General features: G+C 24.4%; 2 protein-coding genes across 2 annotated transcripts in view; one reads left to right on the top strand and one right to left on the bottom strand.

Moving 5' to 3' along the window:
* Positions 1–421, top strand: part of Scox (Synthesis of cytochrome c oxidase) — a 1,130-nt gene extending 709 nt beyond the window's left edge. Inside the window, 2 exon segments of the mRNA XM_011497298.1 lie at positions 1–131; positions 215–421. The exon segment at positions 1–131 is cut by the window's left edge and continues 4 nt beyond it. Coding sequence (XP_011495600.1) covers positions 1–131; positions 215–403 — 320 coding nt within the window. The 3' untranslated portion in view covers positions 404–421.
* A 3,769-nt stretch (positions 422–4,190) lies between these two features.
* LOC105360402 (parathyroid hormone 2 receptor) lies at positions 4,191–21,816 on the bottom strand. Its single transcript, XM_011497296.1, has 12 exons — positions 21,808–21,816; positions 21,310–21,400; positions 17,152–17,258; positions 15,246–15,404; positions 12,801–12,895; positions 9,956–10,287; positions 8,343–8,473; positions 7,994–8,079; positions 7,600–7,744; positions 6,937–7,258; positions 5,590–5,780; positions 4,191–4,420 (listed from the first exon to the last, which is right to left on the bottom strand). The coding sequence occupies exons 1-12, from the start codon at positions 21,814–21,816 to the stop codon at positions 4,262–4,264; spliced, it is 1,827 nt and encodes a 608-aa protein (XP_011495598.1). The 3' UTR covers positions 4,191–4,261.
* Positions 21,817–23,187: the final 1,371 nt, after the last annotated feature.

Below are 23,187 nucleotides of genomic sequence, written 5' to 3'. Positions count from 1 at the left end.
GGAAATATGTGAAAAAATTTTCAGATAAAATTGTGGGATTAAGTGGCTCACCCGAACAAATTGCTAATGTCTGTAAAAATTACAGAGTTTATCACAGCAGTGCAAAGCCTGACGAGGATAACGATTATATTGTAAGATATTATACTGTAAATAAATGTATAATAATTAATGTGCGATTACTATGACTAATATATACGATTTAAATATATTTTAGGTCGATCATACAATAATTATATATTTAGTTGATCCAGAAGGTAATTTCGTTGACTATTATCTTCAATCACATGATGCTAATGCAATGGTAAATAGTATTACGCTTAATAAAAATAAGTACGATAGCATGAAAAATGAATCTATATTCTCATCAATAAATCTCAAGAATATTACACAATTTATTAGTTAAGTAATTTTTCAGTATATATAGTGTATAATTTTTACTTAATTTTGTGAAAAAAGTATGTTAATAAAATAGTAATAAATTTTCTATAATAAATCAACTATAATTTATGTAATAGTATTTAAAATTTATATGTAGAGTATATATTTTATAATTTTATAACTTATTCATTAAAAAATACTTGTATTCAAGTGCATTTTTTAAATTGTATGATCAGAAAATACGTATTCTGTTTGAAAAATTTAATTTTTCGACGTAATAAATTTTAGTTCATCTGTAGATTATCATTTCAAATGATTACAAATCATTTTTTAAATATATAAAAATAAAACATACAATATAAATTTAGAAATTTAATATATTAATATATATATATATATATATATATATATATACATATAAATATACATATAAATATATAGAAGTTTTTTTTATTAAATTATGTGGTTTTTCAAACTTAATCATTATATTAATTTAATGACATTTATTAACTTAATTTATCATATTTATATAATTAAATCATTGTTCCAGCACTTTATAACATAATATTAAATCATTATACTTGTTTCTTTGGCAGTCGACAGTACACGAAACAACAAAATACTGTTTATTTATGTTATCGCTAAGTCAACAATAAAATGTGATCAATTTTAATTTTAGCAAAAAATTAATTTGGATATACTTTATAGTTTTATTTAATGTATATAAACTGTTTATTTAATTTTTTGCTATAATTATTGGAAACATTGGCGATAATATTTGAATAAATTTTAATAAATTCTTTCAAATGTAGATTTTAATTATAAAGTATAATTTTTCTTTATAATATAATATTTAATTATATATTATGTATCTAAGGATGTGGCGTACGAGCGAATGAGATCATTTATATTTATATAATGTTTGATGGTAAATGATCATAACAGATAGTTAGGGATAATAGTTTTTTTTAATAATGATTGTATGTGCTACGTATAAAAAGGTTTATAAATATTTTTACAAATATTGTTATTAATGGTAAATGATAAATTTAGTTTTATTAAGTTTTAATATATTGACCTGTAAAATAAAAATTTTTAATTCAGTTAATTGATAATTATAAACTCATTCGGAACATTAAAAAAAATTAATTGAAATAAAGCAATGAAAATTAAATAGAGGCAGAATATTGTAAATTTGCAAAATACTTTATATTGATATGTTGGCAAAGATGTTATTAAATAATATCCTACAGAGCGTAGTTGTGCTATACTTTGTTTCTCGTTGTGATCTTTTTGATCTCTATTTTTGTAAAAATGGAATTCGAGTCAATAGTCTGTATTAAGCTATTCGCGCGAAATAATAATAATTTAATTTGTTTTTAATAATAATATTTCAATAGATTTCATAAAATCTAAAATGTATTATAATCTATTAAATTGTGTATTAGAACATTGAAAAGGATATGCAACAAAACAAAATCATTGCTTTTTATAATCTTTCTATGCATTTTATACATTGTTTTCATACATTTATTTTTCTTTGCTGAAAAGGGTACATTAATTTAATATTACTTAATACTATTATTAATACAGTTAATCTATGTGAACAAATATATATTTTTTTTAAATAACTGACATTTGTTTAAAACTATATATAAAGATAATAACAAAGAATAGATAACTTTATTCTTTCATTCAAAGTTGATCTTGTAATATTCTCTTAGTAAATACGATGCTGAAAAGCTATGAAAAGCTTATATATTTATACGAGACAGAGCCTGTAAAAATATTACTCCATAGCCAGGGTTATTACGTACATTGGAATGCTAAACTTTTAATTTACTAGCTTCAAAAAAAATTTTTCAACGTAAAGGTTAAAAAATTTATGATAAAGAATATATGGAAAAGGTAATAATCTTAAAAGACGAAATTTTGAAAAAGTTAAATTAAATATCTATGGTCAAAAAGATATTTTTATTTCGTCAAAGTTAAGTATATTTTGGTATAAGAGAGTTTTATAATAGCAATTAGAAAAAAATCGTTTCCCATTTAAATATGTTTATAGCTAAAAGTAATTTTGGGAATCAAATTTAATATCATATAAGCTTTAAAATACACAATTTTTACTTTGAAATAACCCGTTTCACCAATATGATATTCCAGTAAAGGACGTAATAATTTTATATATATATATTAAGGCACAAAAGCAGATCTTTTAATATTCTCTCCTTTTACTTATATGATATTCGTTTTTTTCTTTTTTTTCCTTTTTTTTTGTCACTGTTTAAAGTAATCTTACATTAAAAAATTATTGATTTCATAATTTTTAATTACTTCACAAAAAATTAACGATGAAATATTTTAAAATCATTTTTTCTTCTTTTTTATTGAAAAGATTTCAAAAGGAATTTAAAAATGATTTTAAAAAAAGCATGAATCACAATAGATTTTTTAGTACAATATAGCGTAAGTTAAATACAGTAAATATTAGATTATAAATGTAATTACAATTTATACTTCATAAAACTTTTTTGATGAATAAAAGTTTTATTAGAGTAATTAAGTTCTGTTTAATTTTTATTATTTAATTTCTGAGAAAATATTAACTATATATTTTTAATTATTTTATATATATATATATATATATATATATATGATGAACTCGTGAGGCTTTTTAAATCCTACTTTACATCTTATTATTAATACCCACACGTGCGCGCGCTCACACACATACACACGCGCGCACAAGAATATTAATTAAGTTTGTATTAATAATAAGGTGCAAAGTAGGATTTAAAAAGTTTCATAATTGGACATTTTTGTTTGTTTGTTTTGATGATGCACTTTTTATAATATATAAAATTATATATACACCATTTTTTTTTAATCAATATTGAATTTAATATTTAATTATTATAGCTTTTAAATAAATACTTATTCTTATCATAAATTCCAATTTACGTAACAATCCTGAATATTTATTAATGCTACAATTAGTATGGAAAAAAGTTTTCATTGAAATGTTATCACATGCAATGATTAGTATGAGGCGGAAATAAATATATCCATCAAATAAGATTGTATGGGAAAACCGTAGACCTGCTTTAAAGATTTACAGAAATAAATTATTTTATATTCTTCTTTGAGTAATATTGTAATACAAAAGAAGCATTTGAAGACAATATTTCATGTAATAATATTTCACAGACAATACGGCAATTAATTAAGTCATTTGTGAAAAGCATATTTTGATTTATGGTGTATTGTGATATGATGTTGCCAGTAAATATCTGTAATTTTTTTATTTTTTTTTAATTTTTTTTTAATTTTTTTTTATTTTTTTTTTATTTTTTATTTTCTTACCAAAATTAATGAAATAACTTTTAAAATGTATTAGCTATTTTTACCGATTTCTATAGAAAAATCATAGTTATCTTCATCTGATATGACAATAATTTCATAGTAGTAGTAACTTGCATATTTTATTTTGTACGTATAGTAGACTTTTTATTTCAATAGAATGCGTTTTTAAATAATTCATTGGGAGAAAAGGATGAATTTATATAGATCGCCATGTGTTAATTAAATATTTTTATAAAAACATATAAACAAAAAAGAAAACAACGAGCGCTATATTTGTACATTAATAATATATAAATATCAAATACTAAGAGTTTTGATCATATATAAGAAGAGAATTGGCTTTACCATTTTTTTTTGTTTAATAGAGCTAATACGTGATACTTTTTGTTTTTTGAACCCGTATCAGGTACTTTTGTTCTCTCTCTCTCTCTCTCTCTCTCTCTCTCTCTCTCTCTCTGTCCTCGTCGGAGAAGATAGTTTTTTCATCGCAGTTACACTATCTTATTAATAAGAGCGCTTTTCATGAGTCTTCTTGATGATGAAGATGATGCAGTTCATAAGCCAAGTGGCAACACTCGGATTCACTCCAACAATTTTCATCGTGTATAATTCCTTGATTATCGCATTTATCGACTGCTGCCGTAGCTGTCGCTACAGTACAATTTTCCATCTCCGATATCTATAAGCATTAGTCATGTAATTGCATATTACATTATTACTCTTTCAAAAATCTATATTTTTGTGAAAAATTTTAAAATATTAATATACGATTTTTGTATTCTTTGTGCTTGCTTAATCTCTTATTGCAGAGGCATATTGGTATTAAAATATTTTTAATATAATAATTAAGCCAATTATTAAATAATAATTAAATATAAAATAATAATTAAATTAATTATAATCGTTTCATTTCAACGTCAACTGGCAATACCTTTCATTGTGTAGCAATAATTATGGAATTTCGATTTAACTAACAAAATCTTATACACAAGTAAGGAATTTTAAAGGGTGGAAGAATTATATCGTTAATTTATTAAAAACTTTTAATTATAAAAAATATGATGTGCATAACGATTTGATGAAATTTTGAGAGTAACAACAACACGTAGTAATCTTTATATGTTGGTGTAGTAAAAAATTGATGTTTGACAAATGTTTAATTTAAGTAAAGCTTATACATTATAGCTTATACGTATATTTCAATATATCTAATACCATATTATAAAGTAATTTTTTCATATTGTGTTTTTACATATGTTATAGATAAATATTTTAAACCTTGTGACGCATCTGATGTTTAAAATTTGAAATTTAATTCCTAATGTACCAAACGTTATTTTTATAATCTTTAATTAAGTAAATTTAAGTTAAGCTACTTAATAACAAATATTAAAATAAATTTTCTCGTTTTAAACTTTAAAACTTTGTATATCATTGTAAAAATTATGTCCTGCATTATTAATATTATTTTCATTGGATTTAATTAACATTTATCAGCTACTGGCAAATGAAATATATTCCTTGCTCGGAACTTATAACGTAGTATAAACTGTAAAAATATATAAAAGTATTAAAAATTATTACACAATGATCGTCATTGCACGATTATTATTATTATATTAAAATTATTAATGTATGGTGGCTTAATTAAAAACATTTTTTTACAGTCAGTCAAATAATTCAATACTACATTTTCTCTACGAAACTTTATATTTTGTAAACTTAATTAATACAAAGAGTTAAACGATTTTCGAGGAATTCAAATTTTATTCAACTACGGGAGTTTTTTTATTTTTTTTTATTTTATAACTACTAACAATAAATAAACAAGTGAATCTAATAACTCACATTGGGGCAGAAAGACAATAGATTCTGGTCAATGTTCTTACAGAGGGAGGAAGCAACATTATTGGTCAATGATGTTACCATCGAGGAAGTTTGTAGGTTTGTGTCGGTTGCGGGACTATTGCCTGTGCCGGCAACCTCGAGATATCCTCGACTACTCGCTAAACTGCCGCCTCGTGTACCGATTCCAATATCTGCAAAAATAGAGTATCGAGAGATATGCCAATGGATAATAGAAAGGAATAGATGTCGATAAGTTTATAATTGAGCATAGGCACGCGAGTCTTCTATGACGCTTTGCTATTTATGTGCAATGCTATTTAATATTAGGACGATAAAAATTTACATTCGAAATTTTCTTTACCATATTAGTGGTGCAGGATCACTTTGTTATTATAAAGGGATGATTACAATGGCAAATTTAATTGTAAAGCGGCATTACGTTATAAAGGAAACGAATCTTTCATTCGAAAAGTCCCCCATACCTATATTACAAATAATTTCATAACGAACAAAATTTTCACGATTCAACATATCATATTTGTACGTTTATTACATAGATATTATAGTTGTTGGTTATAGGCTTAATTATGCAAGGTTAGATTTTTTTTAAACATCCAATTAATACCAATTAAATGTACAATGCAATTGATTTATAATCTATAATATGAAATTTCGGATTCGTATCTTATTCATTATACATCTGTTTTTTAATTACAACAAATAGCTAATGTCCACGCATATTATATCAGCTGGCAAGTTTATTATTAATATTACCAATATTCATACATTTGAGAATAAATACGATAGTTTCTTTTGCTATAAGAATTGTGCAAAATTTAACATTTTCAGAAAATTTATATATTTCTTCGAATTCTATATATCCGAATAGTATAAATTAACTTTCAACACAGACTGTACTTATCGGTAATTTATCAATTTAAACTTCAAGATTCCTATCCCATTGTGTATTTTCTTCTTCATTCATAATCATAAAGTCTTTGTAATTCTGATTTACAATAGACCGTTGCTTAACATTCAACATAACTCGTTAGAAATCAATAATCCAACTTAATTAATTTATAGTATAATCTACGACTGTTTTATCAATTTACACTCGCAGATACTTTATGCGCTCGTAAAAATAAATCAGCGGCTCTTTTATTACAGGCTCGAGTGATCGAGGATGAGTATAAATAAGGGCATTGCTCTACTGTTAACGATTAAATAGCACAGAATAGATGGCAAAAGGCCGAGATGACTGCCTTTAGTTATGCAGATCGCTCAGGAGGATACGACAAGGTGAAAAGTATGAAAAAAAAACAAAAAACAAAAAACAAAAAAAAACACCTTGGGTACTAGCCATCGAGTGGATGGATCTATGGTGTCGGGAAGCGGAGCGCCTGTAAGCCGCCAGGAGGCTTCTACAGCAAGGCCAGCAGCAACAGCAGCAACATCTGCCCAAGGCACCCTCGTGCTTCCCGACCATCCCTCTGGCGCCGTCCCCGGCGCTCGTGTTGCAGCTGCAGGTGCTGCCCGAGTGGGTGGAGGGTCGCGTGCCAGAACGACAGAGCCGCGGGAGTCGGGGCCACTTGCGGGCGCGCAGTGCCCGGGACAACTCGGCGCGCACTTCCCCGTTGAGGAAACAGTAGAGCACCGCCACGAAGAAGCCCTGTCATTTTTCAAAGACGGGAGAGCTGTTGTTACCGATTACGGGTTAGCTCGGGGCTGATGTTGCGAGCAGCGATAACGATTGTTTTTTCAATAAACAAACATGTTAGTTTATGGGGGCTCGTTACTACTGCTCATTCAAGGATCTCTTGTAATTATTAAAATAGATTCTAATACATTGACATAAACTATACATCTACTAATTTTTATTAATATAAAAATTTCAAAAGTCAGCGATGGAATGTATAAATTTGTGGAAATCAGTGCAAGTAGTAATGCACACGATTGGTCGGACGCTCAAACATGCACATTAATGCCCGTGTAAATGTAAATAGGACAAACCTGAAACGATGCGAATAATTGGTCGCAGAAAAGCCACACAATTTCAACCGTTTCGTTGATTCCCATGCTATAGGACATTCCCAGAAATATGGAGTAATGGACTCCAAAAAGCGGTACTAGTACTAGCGTACTTCGAGCCCATCTCCTGTATTATAAAGAAAAATTTATTAAATCCATCAATTTGGGCGAGCCAGGTGAAGCGATTGTTACTTTAAATAGTTATAGTTATTGATATAAAATTATTTTGCATCTCTCGTGTATAATTATTAAAACAGCATTCGTGGAATTTTAATGATGTTCACATTTACAAAGTTTACTGATTCGATATTACAAATAAGTTAAAATGTATCGCCACTTGAAGTAGAGAATTAAAAATGATTATTCATGTAATTACTTATATCGTAAGGTATCTTCCGACACGGTCGACTTGAGCTTCGACAGTAAAACTCTTACAATATTCACGAACAGTATGAAATTAATCTGTAAAACATAATATTAGTCAATATTTCACTTTTAAATTAAGAAAATGTTATACATACTATATTTATTTACATTTATACATACTTGTATAATATTTCTGGGCATTATTTCATCAATTAGACAATTAGACAATTAGACAATTATTTAAAAAAAAAATTAGATAATCTTGGAAGAATTGTTTCATCAAATATACTATTTAATTTTTAAAGAAATCGACATTTCAATTTTAATATATAACTTAATGCATAAAAATTTGTACTCACAACTACTGAAAATGTAGTGGGTATTCGAATAATTTGAAAAATTAATGTATTGTCATGCGTGGTCCAGCAATAAATATCCTCGAATAAAGCTCGAAGAATAACCCATGTTGTGACGAAAATTGCAGGCAAACCTGTTAATTATTAAGAATTCAGTTAAATTAATAACTAATTTGAAATATATTGATTTTTAAAGCATAATTTTAATTATATTGTTTTTATCATATTTTATTGGCTCATTTGTACTATTGTTACTTATTAAAATTCAATCGGTATTATTATTTATTTTTGTTTTTTTTTTCTATTAATTTTCATAATAGAAATACAATTATACAATCTATAAGAATTGAATAAAATATTAAAAAGAAAAAATTTAAATAATTATTGTAATGTATACATTTTCAATGTTTCGAATCTGTTTTATTTATTTATTTTCTTTTACAAAAAATTACATTCTAATAGTTGGAATAAAAGTATTTTCAAAATAACAAGGGGAGAAAGAATAAACTTAAAATAATGATATTTTTTATCACGAAGATTAATGAAAGGAGCAATGAGCACAGCTAAAAAATTCAAATATTTGTTACAGTATTAAACAACCCGTCGTTACTTATTATATTAATTAATTTGTCATCCAATTGCCTGAATTTTATCATTACTTTTATTTTTTCTACATATGCTCATAATTTATTGTTAAATTAATGTTTGCTTATAAATAAGATCCAATAATTATATTGTTAGTTTACATTTATATAATTGTCCAATTTATTCGACTAATTCATAGTTTTTTAAATATAAGAATTAAAGGATTATCAATATTTAATTGTTTAAATTTTTTCATAAAAAAAAAAAATAGTAAACTAATTGAGACATGCATAGGATTGTATATCAGATTAAATTTTTTGTTGAAAATTTTTTTATTCATTATAAAGTAGGATATCGTTATATTTATGCTAATATTGTCTTTTTTTATTTAAAACATCTCGATATTTTTAATTAAAATAACATTTTATTTAAAGAATCACAAAATTAATTTTGTTCCTTAATTAAAGTTTAAAAGATTGAAAAATATATTTTTAAATTTTCAAAGTTTAGAGATGGTCTATGCTAATGATTTATATCGAAAAGAAGAGTTAAATGAAGCTTTCTTTGAATTCACAACCCTATTCGAGGAGTGGATTTGTTAAAAAAAAAAATAGCAATAACAATAAATAAGCTTGAAAGTGATTGGTCTTTATAAAGTGAAAATTGAACTTAATAATTTATATTATAAATATTATAATATTATATTAAAAATAAAAAGTTTGCTTTAAAGCTTCTGATTAGTACAAAGTCTTACATTAGCCTTCTCTCCTTTCAAATCTATATTTTCAACAATTCTTCAAGTTCAACTTTATCAATTTCAATTAAAGTAAGATAGTTAATTGTATAAATGGGATGATTTTGTTAATCGAAGTGCATTATTCAACGATAGCCATTATGATATTTATTAACATTTTTATGCTTGTAAATAAATCTTGATAAATAGATCTTAAGTAGAAATTGTAATCGAATAAAAAAAAAAATTTGTAGATTTGTTAAGAATTTGATTAGGTAAGGATAATAGTGGCTCTCACCCCATCCAAGGACAATGTAGACGGTAATGTTGGCGTTCGCGTCCGCGAAAAGGGCACAGAATATGAGATTATGTAAGTATAGTCCTTCCATTAGAATCCATGAGTAATTTGCGAGAATACAATATTGCCAAGTACTTGTAAATGCTTTGCAATGCCAATTACTCTCAAATTTGTCAGCAAGCCAATAGCTGTTACCATTCTTGATAAGTACATCCGTGGAAAGTCCAACACCCGCCACAAACAAAATGTTTTTCAGTAGGAACATGAAGGCTCGTACCATAAATGAAGCAAATAAGTGCATGTGGAGTATGTTTCTCTGGCATCGTAACTTCCTGTAATTGTTTTTTTAACATTGTTTTTATGAGGAGAAGTAAGTAATTGTTAAATTTTTTTCAACCGATTTCGAGCTTAGCCGGGAATGGAATCAGTATTTACCATGAGTGTAAATATTATAAATAATATAATAATTATTTTTAATCTTTCGTCACTTTTTATTTCGCTTTATTTTGTAATGATAGCACAGACTGATAGTAATATTTGTATTAAAAATTTTAATTAATAATTAATTTATTGGTGCTGCAATTAATTTTATAGATATATTATATAGAATAAAAGGAGACGGCTAGTTTGGATATTGAGTGTATCAACTGGGATGATCGATAGTAAATGGTAACGAAATATAAAAGTAGATCTACAAATTGATGAATTCAATCATTTTTCCTTATTTGTCAATTTACTTTTCATCAATCAACAATATAAAATCATCAAAGCCATTATAAAATAAATGATATTATTAATACTAAACTTTATAAAATTTATAAAACTGATAGTACAAATACCAATCGTCATTATTTTGTTTCAATTAAAATATTAAGAGCATATTCGAGGAGCAATGTTTTTATATTATCTTTTTATTATAAATACGTTCTATTTACAGATGTGATACAATAATTTTCATAATTATTTACATAATATTTGATATAATTATTAAATAATTAGAAATTTTATTACACTATCATGAGTTGCTACTTAGATATGAAATACTAAATGTCTTTTAAAATATATTACAAAATATATTCTGCACTGCAATATAATTACATATATCTAATAAGAAATTATTATAAGCGCATTATTTATGGTAAAACATAGAATGAATATATGAAATTGACATAAAAATCAATAGTCATTCGGTATTTTAATAATATAGATAAAATTACTATATTTTCATAAGACATTAATTCAATAAATTATTTGTTCATATTTTAATAGCTTATGCGTGTATCGACACGAATGATAATTAAATATATGCAGCAGGCAATTATGCATGAAACAATTGATTAATAAAGAAATTTCTAAAATTGAAATTCGTTACAAATTGAATTAATTAGTTTCGATAACTAATAATTACAATCTATTTATTTACTTCTTTTGTAATGCATTTTTTATGATAGAAATAAAGTGACTGTTGATAAAGTATTTTAATTTTGTTGTGAATTATTTTCTTTTAATATTTAATATTTTTGGAATTAAAATTTTTTTTACAATATCTTTATATTCATTCGAAATTATTATTTAAAATTTATGGATTTAATTACTTAATATTACGTACTTCTAAAGAATTTAATATTACCAATATAATTAAATAAATAATACACACTTTTTCATAAATATATACGACAGTAGAATATATTTGTTTATTCGTATAAAGTATTTGTATGTTTTTTAATAAGTCGTTGATATATGAATTTATACATTAAAGAATTTTTTTTAAAAAGTTTAAAAGCTTTTAATAACAATAATTAATAATAACCAACGCGACGATTGGTATATTAAATAGCAATAATTACATTTAATTACGTTGAAGGCTGACTTTTTAATAACAAATGTTTCTTTCAACCTTATATATAGGAAAAGAACACGAATGATGACGAATTAGATGATTTTGATAAGTAAATCAAAGAAAAGTAAATTAAACTTCATAACTGCATTTCGCTTGCCAAAAAAAAGCCAGAGATTATTTTAAGCACCGAAGCCGTATTGATATTTTTTTAAATGATTGTTTATTTAAAAAAATAACTGCGGAAGAAACTAAAATTCAACGGTTTGTGGGGTGAAATAAAATATGATTTTGGAAAATTTACATTGCAGAAATGTTAAGCAAATCGCCAAAGTAATATGGCCAACTCAAATTGATAGGAGTGGCTTACATGCTGGTACTTTATAGTAAAATTATGTTGGTTTAGATATAAGATAAACAATAAAATTGAATTTCATTTAGACATTTTTCATCTAGATAAAACATTTAAACGCAAGAACAATCTGCTGTTCAATGTATGACATGTATGGGAAAATTGTGTATGACTAGTAACAATGTATTCATCATTTTTATATAAATATGAATAAAGATAATAAATTGAGTACATGAAGTTATGAAATTCTATTAAGTATTGGATGAAGTAGCAATTTTTCGGTAAAATTAAAAATCCGTAAATTAAAAAAAATCAATACGTAAAATTAAGAATAAACTCTTCTTTCATTGTGAAACAACATTACCAATGTTTAATGTAAAGTATTCACAAAATTCGATTTATCATTTAAGTTGATATAATTTTTTTCTCTGTATTGCGCATTTGATAAATACATTTTCCTTAAGAGAAAAATGGATTATAATATATTTATAAGAAATTTTATAGATACCATGATAGTTGATATTAAAAATAACTAAATAATTATGATGTGCTAATAATTAGTATCGATTCCTTATCAATGCATTCACATAGATTTTATAAAGAAATTATTTACAAAAATAAAATAATATTCTTCAATATATTTATCGTATACTTACTTTATACTGGCAAGAATGCAAAATGCTACAACGAGGGTTGAGAACGAAACAGCATATCCTACCTTTGAGATGTACTTTATCATCGGCAAATATTTCTATAAGAATATAAGGAAAAGGAATAAAAGTATTTACAATGTGTTTAAATTCGCAGTTTTATAAAATCAAAATACAAACATACAAATTAAATGCATATAAAGGTAAAAAAAAAGGCATTTTAAAATAAAGTTCCTAATATTTTTTTACAAGAATTGAAGGAGAAAGGTGATAATAGTATTATAATTCAGACTTATCGTTCGATTGTCATTATATAATAACCTTTTTATTTTATACGGGACGAAATGAGCGTATCTTTATGTATTTCTCCTCAGAAATAAATATTTACCGTCCATTTCGCTTGACTCACATGGTTCATACGTCCAGTATCTTATACCCTCCCTTACGTCAATTATATCAAACAAAAGCTGTTGGTAAACATTTACCCGTAACCTTTAACGAGTATATTTACAATAGAGTTTATGACAAGTTTGATAAATATTATTTTGGAACAAAAATGACAATATCCGCTAATAACATTTTGCAACAGTATTTGTATATTGTGGAACGACGAGTAAATGAAACACTGTTCATTATAAAGTATCGATTATTTTTCGCCCGAGTTAATTTAAAGAAAATTTTTATAAACTTGTTAATTAATTTCAATGAACAATAGAGAATAAGAATCTATTACCTCAATTTATATTCTTTAGTCCTTTAATTATGCAAATAAATCATATTATTATTATACAGTTAACATTGCGTAGATTACCTTTTATTTTTAATGAGCTTTATCATTGTACTTTTTTGTGGTAATGCATACGATAAACATAAAACCTTAAAGGACTATGTTCATTAGCTTTGTATTATGTGTTTGAAAGAATACTGCAATTGAACAAGAATTCGAACACAAAGCTATTTAAATTTAATATTGTAAGTGGAGTAGAATATTGTAATTTATGAATATGTATTTTTTTTTTAAATAAAATTAATAATAATAAGCTTTTAATTTAATAAAAAGACGTGAATCACTTGGACACTAAGGATTTGCATGCATGTAGATTATTAAATGGTTAAGAAACTTTTATTACTTTATTTTATAAATTATAAAAGATATTCTCAATAATATTTGTAATTGCATAATTTTAAGCATTCCATTGTTATATTATTAATGAATTATGATAATTTTATGTAGACAATGATAAAATTTATCGCATTTTATAGAAGTTTCGTATTATAATTAATTCATCGTCATTAATTCATTATGCATAATTCTGTTTCATACAAAAATCTTTTATTTTTAAATTTAGATGAATTTATTAAGAATATATTAGGACATTATATTCAATTATAATAATTCTATTATTTGCTTCAATTCTATTAAATTTTTCTATAGTAGAAATCTAATATTTATTATTACTATAATACTATAATACAAATTATAAATAGAATATTGCCATCTACACATAATGTATCTATTATCCAATCTCTAGTGATTACTTTGGACTAAGATTAGTATGACCGTACTTCCACATTTCCTTTATATCTCTAGAAATTCATCGGATTCTTAAGATTCTGTTATATAAAAGCTATCACGTGTCGTCGTGAGAGCGAAAAATATCCACTCAACTGGGATAACAAATTATACCCGAATCTGTCACTCCTCCTTCAAGCTTTCTCGTGGCTACATTCAGCGCTTCTCTTTGGTCATTATTATTAATTCAACGCACTTGCGATGTATTTCCCGATATAAACTTTAGCATCTTGTTTTAATAACTTCATTCATGATTTTCATAATTATATTAACAATATAATGAATATGATATATGCTAATATTTACAAACATCAATCACGTATGTAGCCAATATTATTACTACTTAATAACATTATTTAAAGAAATCTATTGTTTATAACACAACCACACGACACATTTTAAACTATGTATTATTATAAAAATAAATGGCTATTGTGTACATTCGTTTTTAAACTATTGCAAAGATATTTTCAACTTTATTTGCAATATGTTAAAATATAGCAGAAAAATAAAATTATTTCCTACATAAACTAGGAAAGAAATATTTATACAAATTATATATAAATGCATCCAAAGAAACGTATATTCACTAAGCTAATTCCGCGAACTAATGTTATATTATAATCTTATAATAAACATATATATATATATATGTAATAAACATATCAGACTTTGTTCGTTAAATTTGTTAACAAATTCTACATTGGATGAAGGAAATTGCAATCTTTCTATAAATTTAACTCCAATCGATTATTTCAGTGCGTATGTATGTTTCATCTAATAAATTATTTAAAAATCATGTTTTATATGTCCTCGTAAAGACTTATTGGATCTCCAAATATGTATAAAAGGAATATCAACTTATATATGAAACGTACCCCGATGGAAGTCACATTGTCAGGTTGCACATCTGAAATGTCCATGAGTACCGTGACGAATTGGTCCAGAAAACAATGACTATAATTTGTCCACGTGCTATTTTGTTTAACACTCCAATACCACTGACCATTTTCTGTACAGTGTCTTGTTGCATTTGCCTGAAAAAAAAAATGACATCGTTATTATTATAATTTGATATTTAAATTACACACATTCGAATCAAATTATAATCGAAATTGCAGCTTTACATAGCATTTCTACTATATATATATATATATATATAAATATATATATATATATCTATATTTTTATAACACACACTATATATATATATATATATATATATTTCAATATATTCAGTGATATTCTAGTTCCCATTGGAAATAAGATTTCACACATTTATTTTATACTATAAAGGTTTAAAATAAATTATTTTATAGAATTGTTATTATGAAGAAAAGTAAACTTTGATTTCATATTTAATAGATTTTAGTATGATAGTGTTGTTTTACAGGGTCCCGAAGACTCTTCGTTATACAAAAGCTAAGGTACTTTATCTAATAAGAGTTGATTAAATTATATTTAGATATCAGAAACTATTTACTTGGCATCATGAACATATTTCCTAATATCGATTTGAGTATTTATTAGTAAACTGCATGCAAAAGGCCCTTCTTCTTGAAGTTTATAATTTGTCATGTATAATCTGTGGTATTACAGTATTATATCGATTATAATAATATTAATTTAATTTCTGTTATTAAATTTGAAAGACTATCTATGTAAAATTGCGTGTAAAATAATAATCATATTATAAATAGTATTGTCATACTATGTGAATATAATTAGATGATAATTTTGGATTCTGGTCTTTGATAGAAAATTAATCACAAGTACACATAGTACCAGTATATTTATAAGATAAAGTATACGTATTGTCATGTATCGTAACAAGTTCTTTTCAAAAGTTATTAGATAAATTATTTAAATATAATTTTTAAATGAACAACATTCTTTACGATATTCTTAATTCTTCGTGCTATATATATATATATATATATATATATATATATATTCTGTCTGTTATGTATTCTTATCATTCCTCTCACTAGATTGTTAAATAATAATTAACTAATTCTTTTTACAGCGATACATTATTTTTGTATTATTTTTATTTAAAAATATGTATTACATAGATGAAATATTTTATTAAAAATTAAATGGCAAATCAGTTTTTAAGTGCTTTTAACGTGTATTAGAAATATTATTCGGAAATTTAAATACATAAAAAACTTTCAAATCATTAATTTACATCTATAATTGATTACGTAACAATGTTGAAAGAATACTCATCAGTTAATTGTTAAAATTCATAAAATTTTTAAAACTGGAATTATACTAGAATTATTTGATATTCATATAAAAATTTTCTATCATTAGAATCGAACAATAATTAAATGTATTTTTAATAAAGACGCGCAATCATTGAAATTAATAAATTCTTATAATTTTTGTATTTTAATTGATTTTACATTGTGTATGTAAATTACAATTTACTTATAGTATCTACAGCGTTCGTGAAACGAGTGAATTGTTGAATCATTTATATGTATCTAATGAATTTCTCATTCGTATCTCCTCACTTAATATCTTAGACATCTGACGTTATATTAAAAAGCAAATGATCAATACGTAACGACTCTAGATAATATGAAAACTTATCGGTGTACTTATGGATTCGTTGTTCACGCTTCTACATAGTACTCAACATATAGATAAGAGAGATTTCAAAATTTGCTGGTAAAATAGAAAGTTGCCTTCGACTCTGCCTCGCCTTCAACTCCCACACTCTCTATCCTTTTTTCCTATCACATTTAGGGATGTTAGTGCATTTGCTTGACGAACCTGCAAATCGAATCCCGCTATATAATGTGGACAGGATTGAACAGCCAATTCTCCAGGAGGTGTCGATGGCCAACACAATATACCATCCCACGTGATTGGACACCAACCTATAACCAAGCCAAAGCGATATTCACATGATTTTTGCAATTCTTTATAGATCAATGTACGAACGTATAAATGAATGCGATCTCATTAAATAAATTTAGGAATAGAATGTGCAAATTAGTGAACTGTCCTGTTCTAGCAATGATCTTTAAGCATTAGTTAGTGAAGATTAAATTGCTTAGACGGTAGTTTTATGTGTGAAAATTCTGTATTTTACAATTTAATACAATATTAATGAAAACATTCTATGCTAGAAAGGTTATTATTAAGTAATTTTCTTTAGTTTCTCAGTTTTGTGAAATGTATTTTCGTTAATTAATTCAAGTGAAACTGCATTTTAATGCAGTTTAAGCAATACTCATTTTTATATTTAAAAAAACTTCATCGCAAATTACGGACCAATTTAAGAATAATGAATTGTAAAAATCAAATGGTATAATAATTTTTCATCACTTATAATGAGAATTTTTTACACAAGTATAATTAAAATATGGAAGAATACGAAAATTCTATGTAAAATATCTTCTAACTTTTTCATTCTACACTGAATCTACACTGAAAGCGACATTTAACCAATAAAACTATTTACAAATTATTAACACAGACTGAGACAGATTCATCAAATGCATTATTATTTATAATTATTATTATTTATTATTATTTATTAAATTGATTTAATTTAATTAATAATTAAAAAGTTGTTGTTGTTTGGTAAATAACAATTATAATTAACAGTAATTAACAATTAACAGAACCATTACTTAAAAAATCATATTATAATTTTTATTTCGTAAGTAGTTGTTTAATTGTAAGCATTTTACAGTAATAAAAATTGATAAATAATTGCCATAATGAAGTGAAGATACATTAATTCAAATATATGCATATTAGATTAATTTATATATGTATATCTGTGTGTAGAAGTAAGTAGAGTTAGAATATGTTTTAAGATTATTTTTTAATAAAAGTAGTCGAGACTAGTACAAAGTACTTTACGTATTTATTAATAATGAAGATAATATTTTCTATATGTATTTGACGAGTAAAGTTTAAATTAAAGTATATAATTATTAAAAGTTTATTTGATATAGAAAGAATTATAAAAATAGCACATACTATATCGTAATAATTAGACAATGATTTATAAAAACTTTTAAATATATTGAAATTATTAATCGATCTTGTTAAATTACAAGGTCATTGTCATTCTCGTAGATTCGATTTACATACTTTATTTATTTATCTTTTCTCAGTACTAATAATAATATTAAGTTTAGTAAAAATTGGAAAATTTTAGTATACGAATTATATAAATACATGCTCTTGTTCTTACAATGTTATCACAATTATGTTATCACGATCACATGCTTCTTAATTGACATAGATTGCATAGAACATTTTTTCTTTTTTTTTTTTTTTTGTAGATAAGACATCAACTTTTATGTAATACTCCTGTTTTTTCACTTTGTCGTGCAGTTACACTAATAATATTTTTATTGTCTATGTGTAAGTATAAGAGAAAACATTATAGGTCGTTGTAATATTTCTGATGCATAAAATTACATTTGAATTAATTATTAAGATTTTTAAGCTTAATCCATGACCGCATGAAATTCATATATTCTTATTTTACTTGAATAAAAACTAGAAAATTTGCTATGTAAGCTTAGATGGAGCTCTTTAATACTAAATGATCTAAATGATCTTTTGAAATTTGATAATTATCTCTCTTTTTAATTTTTGTATACCTATAAATTCTTTAAATTATATGTTATCAGATATCTGCATATTGTATCGATAAAATCAGAGTTATTTAGTTTAAAAATCGTGAGTGTGTTTTGCGAAATAAATTGAATATATTCAAATTTCTAGGTCATTTATTAAAAAAATCTTTACAAATTGTTATTCAATAGTGTGTTATATTTTATACATTAAATATGATATTTTTAGTCAACTTAACATATTGAATATTTCATATATTTGTGATATTTATAATAGTATATTTCATGTAAAATTTAGAAATAATAATAAAATTTAATTTAATTACAATTGTGAATATGTTCATCATTCGACGAAAAGGCATATTTTTTTAAAGGAATACTCACTGAATTATAATTTCTAATTCTAATTTTCATACGTAGTAAGTAAATATTTTTTAAGACAATTTTATATATCGCAATGCATAATTTACGTAATCTTGTTTTGGTAATTTTTATAATAAATTATAATTTTTTAAATAAAACTTAGTCAATGTCTTACATCTTAGAATTTCATCATTAACATTAATTCCTATTTCAGAAAATAATAAATTAAAGGTTCCATTGATACTTTCGATGTTTTAATAATAAATGTACATAAAAATATCTATTTACTTTATTGAATTGAAACGATTGCAAGAAAATTAATTTCAATTCCCATATTGAAGTGTATTGTTTAATACAGACCGTCAAATTTATTTAAAAAAACAAACAAAGGTTATTTTAAACTAACTTTATGATTGTTCTACATTTCGAGACTTCTTCGCCAATAAAATAAGTTTCTTTCATGGGATAATTTGCACGACTCACGATTTTACAAGAATTTTCATGCTTATTTTCGTTTATTTATAAATTTCATGACAAATTTATAATGTTACTTATTTAATTTGCACTTTAAAAATCACTTATAAATTAATATACAATTAATTTATAATAACGAAGGATTATCTTATTATTGCTAATTTTCAGATAATTAATTAATTTCTATGAAACAATTTATTAATCGTACAGTGTATGTATATAAGTTTGTTGCTGAATGTAATTAAATATTCGTTAAATTACTCAGAAGAATACGTAAATTATTTACTTGAATCCTTTATAAACTAATTGAAAGCTTACGTCAGTTATAACAGTATATTGTTCAATCTTTTTATCTGTCTGCGACAGTATAAATGTAAGGAAATGGTAAGATAAACTAAATTTATTTTTATTATACACACATTAATTTCTTTACTAAACTAAAATCATAATAATATAATATTTAACAATAACATTGTTATTTTATTCTTTTTATTCAAATTTTATTAAAAAAATAAATCAGTAAAAAAGCAATGCTATTTGATAATATTATATTATTAAAAATATGATAATTTATATAAAAAAAAAAAAAAAAGCTAGAATAAAAAAAAAATCAAAAGAAAAATATTCTTATATGTAATATTTAGAAATGAAAGAGCGTATTATTGTTACGTTAATCTAATAAACAATAATTAGGCAATAATCTTTAGTACTTTTATAGCAAATCTACAATTTAATGTACATAGTATTTTCTACTTAACGTTATTAATGTTTGAATATATTAAAACAAGCAGTTATTTGAATCATCTGGCTTTAATCTGCAATAAATCTTATATAAAAAGAAGAAATATAGTGCGAAATAATTACCTTAAAGCGATGAATGCTGCTACTAAGTGTTATTTATTTAATAGAAAAATAGAGAAATCTTATGTTGATGTGAAAATGCCAACTTTTAAGCCAAGCTTTACTTCCTTAAAATTGAAAATATAACATACACAGCAAAGGTACTGCTTATATAATTATTTTTTTAAGACATCAATCGTATCGATATATTTTTACAATTAATCTAAAAATAAAGTATTATTGACTATGATATTCCTTGTCAATTGGAAGAAATTTTTACTCTAAGTACAGATTTGTGATTTAAGAATAAATCTATTGTTTACAAATGTCAGTTATTAATAAGATTAAATATGATATAGATTTCAGTCATTAATAATTAATAAGTTCTAATCCTATACTATTTCCTATTATTGTCAACAGTAGTGTTAGCGGTGATATACAAAATAATAAACCGTAGGGATATTAAGTTTTTATCTAATTAATTATTTAGACATAACTTCCTGTACGTAAGTATTATTATGATGCAAATGTATTATAATATTTCTTTATCACTTTGAAGGAAATTGAAATTCGTTAGTTAAAAGAGGCAGGGGAGTGTAAAGTTTAGGTGTCGGACAATGAAACTGTATAATGCAGTCATAAGCGACACACATACCATTAAGAGTACTCGAGCCATTTTTACAATTCTGTGCCTGTTGCTGAAGTATTTTTTCTTGAATGCTCGGGCTGTTATAGTCACCATTCTCCTATAACATAAAAGGTAGTCATAGAATATTTCGCAAATGTTTTTAAAACTAAATAAATTTAAAAATAAATAAATAAATAAATAAATAAATAAATAAATAAATATACATATATATATATATATATATATATATATATATTATATATACACCATTACATAATCAATTTCTGATTGTATCAAAGTCCACAAAAGTATTTCGCAATTGTCTCATAAAATATGTTTCCATGTATATTTTGAGATAATATATACTTTGGAATAATTTTAATATTGAAAAAAATGTTATAGCGAGAATCAAAATTGAATTGCGATAGTTAATGATTTAAAATCCTTTTTAATTATGCACACACTGGAAGTTTATTACTTTCTACATTGAATAAAGTAAATATAAAAATTTATAATCAACATCACTTGCCACATTGTCATAATTGTAAATGAGTGATAAAAAGAGTAGCAAATTCTATGGGACATCGCAGTATATTAATATCAGAAGTATATGTATAGTGTTTTCGTAGATTCAATTAATATTATACATATATGAAAATTTTTACATAAAATTAACAACCGTAATCATTAAATGTATGATTAATGTGGTATACAAGTATTTAAATACATACTGTTAAAATTAAAATATTCATATGAAAATTTACGCGTCGCAATAGCGTATTATACAATAATAAGTCACTATGGATTTCAATAGATGAGCTTTGGATAGGTTTATATATTGTTATTAAGTATTAAATTATATTAATTGTGTAATACAATGTTGATTCAATCAAATATCGAGACATTAGTTTCAAAATACAGCACATTTGTTAATAAAATTAATTTACATGAGTTAATAGTATGTAATTTGTTTCAACTGCAATTTGTCTCAACTTTTAAATTAGACTTAATCAATATTTTTTAATAACTTCATTATCTTAACTATCCTAATATTTTAAATGTTTATTTTATTAAACTGTATATTTCTTCTTCTTATAAAAATAAATATGGAATAGAAAATATTCTTAATAAAAACTTTTTATCTCGTATACATATGTATGTAATGCTTTTTCTTATCTTCCTATATTTGCCCATAATAATTTTATGTATTATTTTATACGATAATACGATCCGTTTACACTTTGGTTAATTTTAATTTATGTAAATTTATCATCTGTTTTGAGACGAGTAATATCGTCAATTATATAAATATTTTTAAATAGCTGTTAAAGCTTTGTGAAACTCATAAAACTAGATACTTCAATAACTTATAATAAGTTTAATGTCGATAAGCAAGCTGTCGCTGACCTATAAAGAAAGGTTTGAGTCAATTATAACTGTTTCAATAAACGTAATATAAAATCCTTGTCCATTTATCTAATAAGAAATAATTATTATTTAATTTGTTTATATAAACTATAATTTCAGAATTCATTTTGAAGTAAAAAAAAAAAACAAAAAAAACAAAAAACAAAAACAAAAAAAACAATAGAGTAACAAAGAATGCTAAGTAGGATTATATAATTTATTTAAACCTACATTTTCTAGCATTTAAAACTTTTCCAATCGGTACTATGGGGGATAATTTAATCAATGAATATATGAAATAAAACACTTTGAGCAAGAATACCATATATTGTTTATGTACGGTATATTCTCAACTTATAATGCAAGAAACGAATGTGGGAAAATCCACACAGTGCATTACTCCAAGTTTGTACTTATGAAAGGAAAAACAACTTCACGAATAATATCGAATAAATGTATTTAAAAAAAATTATTTTTAAATATTTTTTTTTTCTTTCT

This window comes from Ceratosolen solmsi, unplaced genomic scaffold (genome assembly GCF_000503995.2).
Source record: "Ceratosolen solmsi marchali unplaced genomic scaffold, CerSol_1.0 scaffold13, whole genome shotgun sequence".
Lineage (NCBI taxonomy): Eukaryota > Metazoa > Arthropoda > Insecta > Hymenoptera > Agaonidae > Ceratosolen > Ceratosolen solmsi.
Note: the sequence above shows the minus strand (reverse complement) of the source record. Positions and strands in the feature narration are given on the sequence as shown.